The sequence below is a fragment of the Desmodus rotundus genome, chromosome 11 (assembly GCF_022682495.2).
Source record: "Desmodus rotundus isolate HL8 chromosome 11, HLdesRot8A.1, whole genome shotgun sequence".
In the NCBI taxonomy this organism is placed as follows: domain Eukaryota; kingdom Metazoa; phylum Chordata; class Mammalia; order Chiroptera; family Phyllostomidae; genus Desmodus; species Desmodus rotundus.
This window is the reverse complement of record NC_071397.1, coordinates 29,418,825-29,435,713: the sequence shown is the minus strand read 5'-3', so window position 1 is coordinate 29,435,713 and position 16,889 is coordinate 29,418,825. Positions and strand designations below refer to the sequence as shown.

The 16,889-nt window shown below is 38.9% G+C and overlaps 1 protein-coding gene across 1 annotated transcript in view; it reads right to left on the bottom strand.

The window, feature by feature from the left end:
* Positions 1-4,476: 4,476 nt before the first annotated feature.
* COL19A1 (collagen type XIX alpha 1 chain) overlaps positions 4,477-16,889 on the bottom strand; it is a 335,696-nt gene continuing 323,283 nt past the window's right edge. The window contains exons 48-50 of the mRNA XM_045184877.2: positions 12,296-12,424; positions 5,351-5,428; positions 4,477-5,173 (exon numbers count right to left, since the gene is read on the bottom strand). Of these exons, the coding sequence (XP_045040812.2) occupies positions 5,046-5,173; positions 5,351-5,428; positions 12,296-12,424 (335 nt within the window). The 3' untranslated portion in view covers positions 4,477-5,045. The remainder of the gene's footprint in view (positions 5,174-5,350; positions 5,429-12,295; positions 12,425-16,889) is intronic.

Genomic DNA, 16,889 nt, shown 5'->3' with positions numbered 1-16,889 from the left:
CCATGTAAGACTTAGAATAAAACCAGTGCCATTCCATTTAACAGGAGTGTGTTGAATCAAATCTTAGTTTGATGAGGTAAGAGAGAAAACAAACAAAATGGGAAAATGTTATTTTTAACACAGATATAAAATATGCCATACAACAATCTGAACTTAAATACATTAATACACTGAAAAATACTTATCCCTAAAATATACCTTAAATAATACAGCAAAATAAAAAGTTGTAATTACCACCTTTACACCCATAAGCTTATGGTCAAGCAACACATGCCCTCTGAAAAACAAATGCGTCATTGAACTACCACCTAAGTCTGGTGAAATCTCCCACTTTGCAGGTAGTACTCACTTTCGACAAATTCATGAAGTAACTCTTTGAGTTTTACCCTATAACACTCACTATTGGACCTGAACATGAATTTTTTCCCTACTTAGATTTTCTTAGACTTGGCTTTGGATCTATAGGTCTGCCTGATCTTCAAGATACATTTTGCTGTTCTGGGTCTGTTTCTCTGAATTAGTTTCCTCTGTGTTCACTTTGCCCTTTACTCAGTTTGACTAAAGTGACCAGGTACTCTGGCATGATTTTGTCAAGAAAAAAGTGTGGGAACACCACACAATGAAAGTGGATATATCCATTTGTCTTGTTTCCTGGGACTCCTAGCAGTTAAACACGTTTAATGTAATTAATCTACCTTTACCAGCCAACTAGTAAATGAATACAATTCAAAGGGCTAAATCACTTTGAAGTTCCTAGGCATAAAGGATACAAACTCAATTCTTTTCTGCATCTGCTCCTCTTAGAAGTCTGTGTGATCTCTGAGAAGTATATAAAAGTGGGGCACATTCCTCAACACCAGAGTGTTAGAACATTGACGAGAAACAATGAGGAGAAACACTGTGTCTTAAGAAGATGGACATGAACAAATGTGAAAAATAATTCAAGAACAGGAGCAATGAATAAGTCTGCAAAAGTATCATGAGAATTCATTGAAAGACATACGCATATAAGTTAACCTGGAAATTCTCAGTTTCAGGGTGTTATTGCCGATGTCAGGAAAATTAAAATGGTATTTTGAAAAGTGGTGTTCCTTATCTTACTTCTGTCAATTGCGATATAGTTCTAGAAAAATATATATTATACACATTTAGTTGTAAAATTTTAAGTACCTTGAACAATATGAAGATTTAGACATTGTGTAATTTTATAAATGATCAACTTCTTGTCTTAAGGTAAATGCTTTTTACTTGTCTGTCAAAAAAGAGTATATATCCTGTATAAAAGCTAGGATGATTTCTTAGGTGTTTTCATGTTAATCACTAAAATTTGAGGGTAGTGTACACACCAAAGTTACAAATAGTAAATTTGCAAGTTAACTCAGTATAAAAACCCACCGAGGAAATAAAGTTGAAAGAGCTAACAAAGGTTATTTTTGTCTGCTTCAAAGAGATACTTAAAATGAGAAAATATATAAATTAACAAAACAAATTAACAAACATAAATTAACAAGAAATTATTTACAAAAGTAAAAAAAAAGTGCCAAGGCAGAGGTCTGCTTTAGTGTTGCCCACTAACCAGTTTCTACCCTTGTATTTCTGTAGGACTGTCCAGTTCTGACAAAACCTCGTTTAAACACCATCTTGTGGACAAGAGGAGGTATATCACAGGCTCTCACCGGGAGAGAGACACTGCAGAAAGGCTAAATCTTATTTAACTTCTAAAGCATACCCTTAAAAAAATTATTTTATACCCCAAACATCAAATGACAACTTTTACCGAGAACATATGTTAAGATAATTACTTAAGCTCCATAATATAAACTAAAATCTTAAAGTTTCAACAATGTCATGAAATACAGAAATAAACATATGGGATTAAGACCATTAATTAAATTGCTTTGATAGCAACATGAAAAATTTCAAAGGTTCAGACTGGCTGTGTTTCTGTTATGCTGAGGAAAAGGGCGTATGTCTTCAGCAGGAAAGAACAGTGAGCAAAGTCTCGAATGATTCTTCCTTTCTTCTTTAGATTACAAAGGCCATAAATATTAGTTGGTGTCATACCTTGTTTTTTGCATAAAAATTTCTTCTATTTGAAGTGTTAATTTATCTTGGTATAAAATGTTTGACTGGAATTCAATAATAGTTACATAGGGCAACCACAATTTTAATTATTAATTGTCATCATGGCCTATAATTACTCTGTATTTAAACACTTACGTTGTCTGCAGTCCAACAAAGAGATAAATCAGGAAATTTGACAGTTCTTCCCTGCTGCGGATGTTACAGTGACATCAGTGTGAAAGTAAACGAATGTTTTGGAATGGAATAAGATAAGACAAGTGAGTTGGCAACCACCAAGTTATTTAGGAGAGAATTTCCCACCCTACTTCGGGGCCATATTATTCACTTCCTTTTTATTAAAAAAAATGAGGCCAATGCTAAATCTCAACTCAGTTGGGTGTTTATATTAGCTGGACCCAGCCTTGTGTAATGTGAGCAGGAAGAAGTGTTGCAAGGCCGACAACACAGCACAGTAGGATGAGGAAGGCTGTCCCGTGCGGACCAGCCCCCTTTCTATGGTTTTGCCAAAGGTGTATTCAGTCACATACGTTAGCTATAACAAATGAGCTTGAGTCATTGTGATAGCTCTGTCTCATAACACACACCATGTACCATTATAGTCTCTCCCCTCCCCATACACTTAAGTCACCCGAACAAATCCAAATTCTGGAAACAGCAATAAATAGCCCAGCGTTAATGGAATTTAGAAAAAACAATTTGTAAGAAAGGATGTATGACATATTCTGTGGAATTAAGATAAATAGAGGTTATAAAACAAGAAAATAAATTGAGGCTTTTGATGTAGATGAGAGGATCAACTCAAAGAAAACAAAGGAAAACACATTGATCACCATCAGCAAAAATGTTTGAGAAAACATTAAAATGTTAAAATAAATACTTCTGGATTAGCAAAGAGCCATAAGGATAAACAACCTATTAATATGAAAAAATAATCTTTGAAAACATAGAATGTTCACCTTTATGACAAATTCAAGTAAACTAATGAGTGGCAGATGAGCTATAAGCATTCAGAAAACTCAACACATTGAAGTTCAACAAATTAAAAGCTCAAGATATACACATAGCACCAGATTTAGATCTCTGTACATTTTGGGGGATAAATGATCATTTTACTAAAAAAATGCATATGTATATCCAATTGTGTAAATTTAAAACACAGCACCATTGTAGGTATTGCACAAGAAAGAGAAGGAAGAATAAAATCAATTTTAAGTTAAAAAACACTTGAAATAAATAAAATTACCTTGAAAAATAAAATAAACTTGGAATTAAACTATACAACATAATTCGGTATGAAATAACCACACGGTTGTACGTACGCACAGCCGTGCGAACAGGACCTGACCAGCAGCTCATCATCTACAGGAGAACCAGTGCAACTCACGGGTGCATTTGAACAAAGCCTGTCTTAATTTAGGCATGCTCCCTACGCAACTCTATTCACAGCTTTTCCAATTTCAGTGGCTTTGCCTTTCTAAACTCATTTTTCAATGAACGGTTAAAAGCAATCATCCTAGCCTGCTTTGGCCAAATTGGAATCTGCACTGTTCCTTGAAGAGGTATGACCTCCTCGTTTCTGTGACGAGGGCTGTTGGCGATGGCATGCTCTCAGGGACCCATTACCTAGATTTCAGTTAACATCTTCATGCCCAATGTTCTAGATTATCATTTGTTTTCAACCCACAGTTTCTAAAAATAACATATAGGTAGGCAATGCAAGTACCATTTAGCGATTTGGTTAGTGATCACTGCATTTTCGTTCCCTGGCAGAAGACATGGCCTTTCGCAGCCCTGGTTGTTTCCCCTGATGTGGGTGCCCACTCTTTGGTCTGAGTGCCGACTGCATATTCAGTCCCATGGCTTTTCCTCATTGCCCTGTACCTCTTGCTGCAGCTTCTGGAGAAACATGATTCTCCATACGAGTCTCTGGGCTTCACCTTGTCCATATGCATCTGTCCACACCACACATTCATCTTCTAGAAACAGGGCTTTCTTTTCAAGTCACTACAGATCTCATCCTTTGTTCTGATGGCTGGCTCTTGTCTTGTCTTAGTCTGAGAGTGATGAGTCAGAAGGATAATGGATACAGGGACCCAAAGATCTTGGTAGTACCAGAGACAGCATGATGCCTTCACCACCAAAGACCTCTTAGGGAGAACACCTTTCTGCTTCCCAATGAGAAACTCAGTGAAGGGACCACAGGCTTTCTTTGTGGCACTCATACAACGGGACTCCGTCCCTCCCTTTTCACGCAGTGCATGTTGATGCTGGTAGCGACTGCTTTGAATTGGGCTCATTGTACAGAATTAACAAAATCAATCCAATAGTTGGCTGTGGTGGGTATTGGCACTCCCTGATGAAACAGCCTCTGTTTTTTCCCAAAGTATATTATAACATGAAACTCCCATTGCCTATCTATTTCTCTGCATACGTAGGATGGATGTAGGATGGTATAAGAATTCTTAAGCTATAAAAAGTAGTCAAAAAACATTAAGCAGAAACAATGCACTATATCAAAAATGTTGATGAAATTTTTAGCAATGATAGGAAATTTAAACACCAAGAAAACCTCATGATAAGTCTGAAACTTTAAAATTCAGAAACCAAAGGCCAAATACCGGTTGATGAGAATACAAAATGTACCTCACCGTGAGTCTACTAAATCAGAAGATGCAATTTTCTCTTGAAGAAAAACTAATGATAAGATTTGCTTATGCATTTCATAGAAAACCCTGAATAAAAATCAGTATTGGTGAAGCAAGACATATGGAATGAATTTGGGAGAAAGTTTAAAAATTCTGATATCGCAATTACTATAGGAATATGATTCAAATTGTTGCTTTTAATGTCTGCCTACACTGAAAATAAAAACCACCCACATATCAGGAGGGTCTGACAGTATTAAGATAGCTCCAACAGCAAGGAGATATCACCAAAAATCAAGTCTTCCTCAGGCGTGTTTATTTCCCACCGGTCCGCTGATGGGCATGAGATACAGGATAGAGGCAATCTTCTGGGTTACATCTTCCACTCGGTCCTGGGGGTCCCTGGGGACCTGGGGCACCTGGTGAACCTGGCAAACCTGGAGCTAATGAAATAAAAGACCCCGTCAGAATGCAGATCACATATGGCTCTTTCTCCCTCACTCCAACCAACATGGATTATTCAACTTCTCCTGCAGCGACACATAAGGGCCAAAGGGGAAAAGGCATGGTTCCTGATTTTAGAAGCTTGCTTGTGTTGTGAAGATAAATATCACTATTACCTGAAGTCCCAGGAAGACCCGGACTACCTGGAAGCCCAATTCCAGGTTCCCCTCTTTCTCCTTTCTGTCCTCGGTAGCCTAAGGGTGAGAAGTATTAAAAGAGAGACACAAAGAGTAAGAGAATTCTACAGCAACACAGCACAAATAAGAATATTTCATGGATAGGATAGGAAATTCGTTCTAGGATATTACTGTACTTTGTTCATTTAACATATATAGCTAATAATATTCTATTGTAGTTATCTGTTTTGCATTAACCACATATTAAACTCATATATCAAACAGATTAGATGCAATAGGCAATGAGGATCTTAGAAATATGCAACTAGTATAAAAAGTGCAACTAGTCAAATGTCTCATAGTGAGATTTTGGGCACTGAAAATGCTACCTAAGTAACTCCAATCAATTGTTCGAATCTTTCAAATGGCTATGACAAGGTGTGGGAGCCATCTTCACAGGAATTACGGTTGGAGGGTAGGTGCAGGCTAAATGTAAGTGTACTGAGAGAGTTCTGCTGTCTGCAAAGACAAAATAATGTGATGACAGGAAGCTGGACTTTAAGAATTTGGGGGAATAAAAGGAACAAAAGATTAATTTTAATAAATGACAGTAAGAATATGAATATGTTTGAATCCACTCATCTAAAAGTCAGGAGAGGACAAAATCAGGATTTGTTCAAGTTACTGTCTATCACAAATTATATCCTTTCTAATAAAGTTAAAACAGCGACCTCCTGTTTTAACACGGAAGTTTGTATCCAAAGAATGAGGAACTGCACCAGTTCCAGAAAGCAAGAGAAGATGGAGGGATCCTTCTGAACTCACTTCATCAGTTTAAAATACATTAGGCAAAATACATTAGGTCTAAGATCTCTGTATATTTTAAGATAAAATCATTCTTATTACTGAACATGCTTGTTGTCCCTCAGGTAGAAAGGTTGGACCAATTCGTGCCTCTGGGAGCCCTTATCCCTGCCTTAAGAATGCATAAAACATTTTCTTTTTAAATCTGTGTTTTACACAATGGCATCCATGGCAGACTTTGAAGAAAGTGCCCTGTGGCTGTAAGAGTTTCACAGTGACAGTAAATAGAGTTTTAATTTCCCGTTTTTTTCCTGGTCCTGAATGAACAGTGCAGTTATGCAGAATCACGTAGACACACAGAAAGGCTGGGGCAGCGCGGCGCCTCAGTAGGAAGCAGTAAGCCCTGACTTAGTTGTGTCTGTCTATACAGGTGTTATCCCAGCTGAACGTGAAGGGAGGAGAAAGTTTGATGAACGGTAGATAGGACCGATTGTCTCCCATTATTGCTCAAAATTGGACATCAGTCTTGGGGTTATGAGTCTTGACGTGGCCATGCAGTACATATACTATTATCCAAATCACATTACCAGTGTAATCACCACATCATTATTTCTTGGCTTTGGAGGTGTGAGCTGATCATAAATGTGAAAACAGTGGAAAAAAGGATATACTCTTGGGATATATTTTTGAGGTGCACATTAGAAATATATCTGATGGGAAATCTTCACCCATTTATCTCTGAAAACTATGTTACAGTTATTCAGCACAAGCCCAGATCCTAGAGAGAACAGTGGCTTGAACACGTGGCCCAGGACCCTAAGCTGATATGTACTGAACTTTAAAATATTCCCAGGATTTCTTTTATATAAGGGAGTTTCACTGAACGTATGTAAACAACAAGAAAAAATGTTTGTACTCAGGGCCATTTTGAAAGCACCCTCTCAAATGCATGATTTAACCTTTTCTGTACTAAAATAACACTTAGTGCCTGAGGTGTGTTTGATAATCCAACCTAGGTTTTACTGTTACAGAAAGATTGTAAAGCTGACTCTCAAGCTATCTCAGTAAGTGCTTAAGGTCACAGGCTAAAAAATGAGGACGAAAGAACAATAAGTAGGGATATATGAACTCTTGATTAATGAGAAGATCAACAAGATTGTAACACAATTCCAAATGAAGAAAAAATCTGCTAAAACCTATATTTTTACATTTAATTCTCAGATTTTAATTAAGGCAAAATATATTATTCCACATAGATTTAAGTAAACATGATATCACAAAGCAAGAAACAATAATTTGTATATTTGTATAATGAGGTCACATTTACATTTCTCCTGTCAAAATGTAATAATTTGTTTGTATGAACTTCTCAGCTCATTAGGTTAGTAGTGACCTACTATTACCAGATCAAGCCGCCAAACTGCCCCAGGCCCCAGGCTGATTATTTATGACGGCCGCCATGAAGTCTTAGGGGTCTTGTCTTACAATTGCTTCACAATAAGACTTCAGATCGGAATACTAATAAAGTCAATAGCAGCTTTCCTACTTTCTAGAATTAAGCTTTTCACCCAGTTAGGGGAGGCCTCACTTGAAATTTGGAAAAGGCTAAAAGGCCGGTCTATCTGAAGACGAGCAAGTATTTTCACAGCCTAGAAGTACGCAGGACGACAGTCCGGTATTGCTGCAGCATTAGGTGAGAGGGCGAGACTCAGGCAACAGCTGTGTCCTGATCTAAAACCTCCAGAGGAACTGGTCAGTGGAGAAATTCGGTGCTTGCTGTAGTTTTCCAGGTGGTAGATTTTATTTATTTCCAGTGGGGAGATTTCCATTTCGACCCCAGGGACATTCTTCCAGTTATGAATCTGTACACCTGTTCGTGTACTGGACAAACGGGATCAGGAAGGAGGGCCACTGGCGTTTTCGGAGGGACGACTCTTCCCGTGGAGGCCTGTGTCAAGCCCTGTAAGTTGGTCAGCCTCCCTGGTCTCCCCTACTCATGGACCACAGCGCCCTTTGGTCATTCCGACACTCACATGCCTCCCACCACCTGAGCCCCTACTGCTAACAAATGTGAACGGTCAAATCTTTACCAGTCACATGAACTAGGTTATGGGCCACTAGCTTACAAACAGCAGCAGCTTTCTTTCATTGTACACCAGTAACAGCTAAACTTTAGACGTTCAAAAGTAAGAACAGTCCTTCCCAAGAGTGTCTTTGCAACTGATGGAGGGTACATGAAATGACTGGGCCGTTCTCTTCTGACTCCACATCCACACATTCCCAGGGATTCTTTCACATAAGAGAGTTTCACGTAACATATGGAAACACCGAAGAAAAATGTTTGTTCTTAGGGCCATTTTGAAAGCACCCTCTCAAATGCATGATTTAACCTTTTCTGTAGTAAAATAACATTTAGTGCCTGAGGTATGTTTGATAATCCAACCTAGGTTTTACTGTTACAGAAAGGTAAAGTTGACTCTCAAGCTATCTTAGAAAGTGCTTAAGGTCATAGGCTAAAACCCACAGTGTGGGTTTGTCTTTCTGAATGGACAGGGCTTCCAGTGTGGGGTCTGTTGTTCTCGGTTTTCACAGAGGTAGAGAACCAACTGCATTGTGGAAGAAGTTTAAATAGGAGGGGGACCTAAAAAACCTGGAATTTATTTATAAAAAGTTGTGTATTTATTCTTATATGTTTAAATTTCAGTCACCTCCAAAGTACTCTCCATTTAATGTAATCCACCTATTGAATCACTTTTTCCACTACTCAAAACTGTTTTTGAACTCGTGGATTTTGACACCTTTTGGTGTTTCTTCTGTGTTTTGTTTTGCCTCTTCCCCATCAACAAAACGTTTCCTTTTGAGAACTTTTTTCATCAGGGAAACAAAAAGGAGTTGCTTGAGGCAAGACTGGGTGAATAGGGAGGGTGGGGCTTAGGGGTCATGAGGTTTTTGATCAAAAACAGCTGAACACTCAGCTTGGTGTGAGCAGGTGTGCTCATAAATCACCCATCATGAGATGGGCAAACGCACTGAAAGTCTTCAAAAAAAAATTCACTGAACCTGAATGCAGCCTCACAACAACGCCTGCCAGCTGGTGCACTGATACAGATGGGTTCCTGGAACACTCTCCTAGCAGGGGAAGCCTGCACTACAAGGGGCCTGCCCTCCAGAAAATAATTCCTGGTTTTCTTGGGTCTCCCCTTGTCAAGTTCTTTCTCATAAAACTCATTCAAGAGGCTAAGGTCTGTTAGGAAAAAGCACCTCTCTTGCTCATACATGGGATCGAGTTGCAGCTGGATGGACGCTTCTTGGGCCTAATGTGGCACAACCTTGTTCTCCCAGGCAGCCCAAGCCATCAGGCCCCCCACTGCAGACCTGAGCAGAACCACACCAAGGAAAGTGCTCTCATGGCGCAGTGGGAAGGCAATCATCAGGAACCCATGGGGTGGTTAAAATGTAAAACTGTCTGGAAATGCTTTTGAACTTAAGAAGGATGCCAACGATCACTCCCTTTGACAATCAGAATGATTCACTATTTTCACTCCAAGACCAGGGCGCTCAGAGAGGGTCCACCACTTCTCACAGTCACAACCTTGGCAGGAGCAGTGACGCCCTGTTCCGAGCTGGGTCGCGTGCTTCCGATATCCTTGCGTGGATTCTTCTCCTTGCTTTTTACACATCTCCTGCTTTTCAAAACAGGCACGGGAAACGAATGAGCAGACCCCTTGAAACTTGTCCTTCCCTAAACACAGAAATATAATAAAGGACTCGTTCTATAGTGCATATTTCAAACCAATCCACTTTATTTCAAGTGAAAATGGATTTCTCTTGTGAAAAGCACTGGAAAAAATAATTCCTTTAGAAACTTCAGAGAGCCACCATCAAAGAGAATTCAGGAGTGGGGAACACACAGCTGCTCAGCGTTTCCCTTTCTGGGCCGCCTGTCTCACCTCGGCTTTTTCTCCAACTCAGCCATGCCGTGTATGAAGAGGACTAATTTGGCCAGCAGCACCCGAGGTGTGCACAGTCACTGCGGTAACAGGTTTATACACATTTTTTCTTTCCTTTCTGAGAAAACTTTGACATCGAGCAGAACAAAGCTTCGAGGTTACGCGTGTGGCTTCATCGTCCGAGCACTTCACATCTACCCACCTCTCAGAGAACGAGGCGTCAGTTCCTTGTGAACCGACACCAAAGCCAGCCCCTGGGTTTCCTTTTCAGCCCGATGTCTCTGTGGCTTTAGAGAAGGTTATCAGTATAGTGTGGTGACAGGCAAATATTTCCCATATTTTGCAGGTTTTATTTTTCTGCAGCATTTCTGGCATTTAACAAATATTGAAAAGGAGAGACCATGCAAACGCTCAGGAGCCACTGAGCTGAATCATAGTCAAGATAAGTCTGTTGTCAGAAACCCTCAGATTAGACAAAAATTTTATCAAGTTGACTAAACCTTGGTTTTGAAAAAGTTGAAAATCATTTGCGGAAGTCTTTCAAATTTAAGAATTACATCCAAAATCCCTATCAGGAGTGGAAGGCAGGCTCTAGGGGCTCCTCGCAGAGCAGCAGGTTAAACCCATAGAAATCCTTCACGAAGGGGAAGGTAAATCAAGTGGTGAAGAGGAGTCCGGTTCCCAAAAGCTTTGGTGATACCGTGGGCTTGGTGTTGCCTCTGACCGAGCTTTCCAGACAGGCCTTTCCCACATGGGAAGGCAGCCTGGAGACAGGTGTTCCTGTGCACAGGTGACCCCAGTTCTAGAACAGTTTTCCTCCAGATCCTGACTTTCCGTTGTCCTTGTCCCCTTAGGCCACCACCGTTTGAAGCATCTGTCCAAGGTTTTTCTCCTGTGGGTGTTAACAGCCCTTATTCTTCACAACTTTGGGGGCACCATATGTCTTCAGATCAGCTTTCAAGTTCTTCATTCCAGTCTCATAAACTCTGACTTCAGAACAGACCCCCACTAGTGAAAAATAATAATTCACCACCCTCCACACAACAGAGTGTACACACAGAGGCCACACCTGACGCTAACCTTAGCTGCCAAACTTCTCTATGATCTAAGGCAAAGACAGAACATACTGTTTAGAGGTAAACGAGAGTGATTTTACTGCTGTTGTTTTACACTGTGCTGACGAAACCAGAAGGCTTGCCGCTCTCTGTTGTAAGTTAGGAGCCCAACAGGCCCTGGAATTGGGGACAGTTGTTGCTCTTTCCGGAAGAGAGAGGGCATGCAATCACCCTAGGGTACTTCTAAAAGAAAACAGGCTTGGTGTTACAGAGAAGCAGTAGGGAGGAAAGGGAACTAGTGAAAGAAAGATAATTCTCTGCACATATGGTATTTTGGACTGTATTCCTATGTAATTTTGTTGTTAACTTTCTCTTTTCTCCTTGACTATTTCAAGGAGGGCTATTGAGCTCATTCTGCGGTAGCACATGGAAAGCAGTTTCCCTGGTCACATCTTTCGTGGTCTATGCACACTGGGTTTACTATTTCCCTGTTGGAGTTGTGACTCTTCTCAACCGGGGTCCATTCGGTCCCTTTGGTGATTGCTAACAGAGTTCTAGAAAATGGCCTTGCCAGATTAGTCTAGTTAAGCTACATCCAAGATCTTGTCTGTCAATTATTTGCCAATTTAAATAAGGTCTTGCTTTAAAAACTTTATAAACTCTATGAGAAATTCTTTAAAATTCAAAAGTTACTGTCCACAAGGTCTATTATGGGGAAAATGATTCTAAATTCTCTCAAAAATATATTTTGGCTCCATATTACTACTTAGAGTAGCTTAAGATTTTTTCCTCCGTTTCTTTAAGACACTAAGATGATGACTCTTTTTATCCGCGTACATCGACAGGGCAGCAAAACAACTTGGAGATTCCCAGATAATGATATATAAGTGCCTGTGATTGCTGTTATTATCACAACAAACATTATTAATAAAATACACATAGATTAACAGATAATTATCACTCAGTTTTAAATTTGAAGGAGTCATAATTAAAATCTGCTTCTAGGATGCCAAATGTTAACAAGTATTCTACATTAAATCATTATACATGTAATATATATTCTTAACTGTGATTAGCATGTTATAAATACTGAGCGTTAAGGAACTGACAAACAAATGTTACACTTGAAGACTTACCCTGGGGCCCAGGGTCCCCTGGCGGCCCAGGTAGCCCATCCTTTCCGGGCGGCCCAGGCCTCCCCTGAGCTTGAGCAGCTAACATCGCAGCTGGCAGCTTGAGCTGGGACAGGAACACAGCCATCCTCTCTTCATTTATGAAAGGGAAAAGAATATATTCTGTGATGAAAATATTTTCAGGTTAAAATTTTCAAACATTTTTCTACATAAAATTCAACCAAAACACCCATTTGGCTTTCAATTTAAGCCTTCAAATTTACCAACTGGTCTGATTGCTGAGAGAGGTCTTTTGTTTGGTCAAGTAAAATGGATCGCACAAAATCGTTTGAATACACAGGGTCCGGCAGAAGTAAGGCCTGCTTGAGTGTGGTTGGTAGAGTAATAATATGAGTGTGATAATTTATAGTTTTAATTTGAACATTTCACCTAAAACGTCATATGGTGTGCTTGAGTGTGATATTGTTATGTTACAGATTACATGCTTATGCTTTCATAATAAAAGATTCTGTAATAAAAAGGGGCACTATTGGTGCTGGACCCCGTAGTGCAGACTAGCTGTGCTGATCACAGAATCATAGAGTTTTCAGTGCTTCAGAGATGCAGCTGATCTAGTGGGCAGAACAATAACCTAGAATCTAACTCACCTCTGGTAATGGCTTGTGGAGAGAATTTAAGTTCATATTTAAAAATAGTTTAAATAAATTTCAGCCACTTTCCAATAATCTTGTGAATGTATAGGATTTAAAATATGTTCAGAAATTCTTTGACATTCTCTTAAATGGAATTCAGGGGAGCCTAAGTCCTCCATTTTTGATAGTGGCCTGGAACTTACTTTTCATTTCTAATAAACAGAAAAGAGCAGAATTGGCAGTGTGCACTGGGGAAACTAAGTCATACAAGGTGCTGTGGCTTCCTGGCTGCTCTCTCTTAGGCTGCTTCTCTTGCAGCGCAGCAAGGACTCTCAAGAAGTCCTGTGGAGAGACCCACATGGGAACAAACTGAAGCCACCTGCAAACAGCCACATAAGCAAACTTGAAAGCGGATCTTCCACCCCAGCCAAGCTTTCCGATGACCTCAGCCTGGCTGCCATCCTGACTGACTTCATCACAGGTCCTGAGCCAGAACCACACAACTAAGCAAATTTCCAGCCCCTGGCCCACAGAAAGTGTGAGATAATAAATGTTGATTTTTTAAGCCACTAAGGTTTTGAGGTACTTTCTTACGCAGCAACAGATAACGCATCCAATACTTGGCCCTTTATAACCTTGAATGAAACTGCATTAGCAGTAAAGAGGTATATTTATTGAGAAGATGGTCATTGGCTGCATATCACTGTGATTTCACTGGTCTAATTCCTGCACTGGGAAAGTACTGTACTTTGTCAACAGCTAAGTTTTGCTTTTTGAAGAAAATGTCTTAGATATCCTCAATCTTATTAATTTTTCTGGTTTAATTCTCAGTCAGTCAGTCCCATTATTTAGCCAAGGTTTTAGTAGGAAGGATGTCTAATTTCACCAAAGGAAAAAGAATTCAACATTAGCGGGGATGAGCATGCTCTCACCAAATTCCAGTTGTAGACATGGTACAAACAACAATAAGTTTCCCTACATTTCTGTGGCCCTGAAGGAAACATTGAAACTGAAAGCACACAAATTATGGGAAGTGGACAAATTGTCCAGAACATTTACAAATGTCAAAAAAAATCTTTTGTAAGTATTGAGTGACGTGACCTTTATGAATTGAATACTTCCTAAATAAGCAATGGTGCCTTCTCAAGGAATATATCATTGTTATTTGCCATTTTCTTCATGTGTTAAACAGCCAGGGGCCTAACACTGTTCTTCTGGGTCCTAAAGGAACAATCCAGGGAGGGACAAGGGAACTGTTTAAAGGTGCTTCCTCAGGTGAGCTAAGTCGTCAGGCCATGAGAGTACCTTCAGAGGTGGCATAGGTGGCATGCAACTATTAATACTTAGAGGCTTAGTAATAGATCAACCATGCTTTTGGATTAAAGTGAGTGTACACTATAGAACATTGGTATATTAATAACTCATGAAATTGAAAGGATTAAAAAATGAGAAAGCTGAAATTGATAGTTTTAATTCACAGCATTTTTGTTTCTGAGCACAGGACGCTGCTGCCCATGATGTGGGGCGCACATTGTCACAGTTCCTGGGAGCTGAGTGAGGGATCAGAACACTGGGGGGTGAGCACAGAACTGGGGCCAAGGCAGCATCGTCTGGAGCGAGAGTCCTCCCAGCCCCAGGGGCGTCTGAGGGGTCACGAGTAATACACCGTAGAAAATGTTGAAACTACCAAAAAGCACAATGAAATATAATTGACTTAATTCTACTATTGACGTGAACTTGGATGTTTTAAATTAACAATATTTTCTTTTTAAAACAATAGTATTTTGATTCTCTTTCCATGTCCATAAACATGTTTCTATCACATTCTTTAAAAAAAAGAGAAAGTTCAAAGAAAATGTGCACATGTAAATTAAACAAGAATTTTCACTCTAAAATAAGTTCCTCTACAAAGCATATTATTAAGTATATTAAATATGCTCTGGAAGCAAGGCCTTGTGTTGGGCACTGTGTTCTCTCTGAGCCAAGTGCTCTTATTCAGGAATCACAGAGAACACTCGGAAGAGATTATCATTTCAGTAGGAGCTATTATCCATGTTTTTATAGGATAAGCCCTTTATTCTATAAATATTATCTTATGATAAGCTTTGTTTTATGATTAGAAATTGGTTACACAGTATGATTATAAGACATTCCTTCTCAGAATTATTTTTTAAATAATCACTCCAGGATTATTACAGAATTCTTGGTAATTAGTCCTATATAGGCCTTTGGTTGGTTAAATTTTATGTCAAAAGCATATTCAATATTTTATTTCAATATTAATATGGAATTAATTTGGTAAAATCATTAACTCAAATTCATCAAAAGTCCATTATAAATACGCTCCGATGTTTGGAGTCTTTATTTAAACTTGGTTGGTTTGCCTATATTTTGTATATCTCATTTAACAAATCTAATAGTATATAACAAGATTTAAAATAGGAGTCTGGTCCCTGGCTGGTATGGCTCAGTGGATTGGGCACCAGCTTGAGAGCTGGCAGGTTGCTGGTTCGATTCCTGGTTGGGGCACCTGCATTGCGGGCCAGGTCCCCAGTAGAGGCAACCACACATTGATGTTTCTCTCCCTGTCTTTCTCCCTCCTTTCCCCTTTCTAAAAATAAATAAGTAAAATCTTTAAAATAGGAGACTTGGAGGAAGGCAATATCCTTGCCCTCACAAACAAAAATTAACCACATTGTTTCTTTTTTTCCTTTTCACATACTTTCTTCAAAAGCAAACTCAATTTTATTTTTAAAACTAACTTATACACAATTTTTCAAGGATACATCTAGTGTGTAATAAGAGATGAATCTTCAATGTGAAAAATTCAGCATAGGTTTGATGCAGACAAATCTCCCAGAAAATGCTTACTGATTAAATTAGTGTTTGTTTGCAAGTAAGGGCCAAATGACAGAGACATTCTAGAAACATAGCTACCAGTTAGAAAAAACAAAGGCCAAACTATACGGACCTTGTAAAGAGTTACTTCCACTTTCTCCAGTTTCTTCCACTCACTCTAGTTCATTTAGTTAGACTGTAAAGGCACATTTTGCTTTAAAAGTGTGTTTTTTATAATTTTTTTTAAAGATCAAATTACTCCTGAGAAAAACCTAGTTTTTAATGGGTTTTCAATTAAAAAAATACTTCCTAAAAAATGTAGGTCCATGCACTGTTTAAGAAAGTAAAACAGAAATATTTCACATGGAGTTGTGGAGAGAAAAGCCCCAACAAGTGTGGCGTATTAGCTGAAATTACTGAAAGAATCTTCACCCTACACCCACATTCTCCAATCACAAAGTAAGCAGAATAAAAACACCACGAGGCCCCCAGGCCCAGGATCTCTTCCTGCAGGCGGATTGACAGCGCCGGGAGACCAACCAGGATGTGAAGAAACCACGGGCCTTTCGGTAAAGCTTCTTACTACCTGACTGTGCATGCCTGGGACGTGTTTGGTCGATGTTAACACATTTGTTTTCATCAACGACAGAGGAAACACATCTGTAATTAATATATAGTTATAATTTTGCACATCATTACATTGAATGTAGTTCTATGTTTATATTAAATTGTAAACTGGGTGTTTTATAAAAACATGAAATTCAATGATTATAACTTGAAAGTTTGCAAACTATTTGTTGTTTTCAATTTAAAAAACATATATTTCAGTACAATTTTTCTTAATTTAAGACATATGTTTTTGAATACCGCAATGTCTAAATGCAAGTATTCACAGTACTAATTTTTCTTCTTCCATGTATGAATTAAGTTTGTAGGTAATTGGCTTGGGGTGTTCTTTAATATTTTTAATAAAATGGAAAAAATTAAAAATCATTGCTTCTAGCTGTAAATAATCTAGCATTAAGATATGTTCAGTAATAGTCGTTCAGCATAAGAGTAATTACTTCTGAACCCTACTCTAATTCTCTATATCTTAATATAACTTAATAATGTTTCTGAGTCTCTAT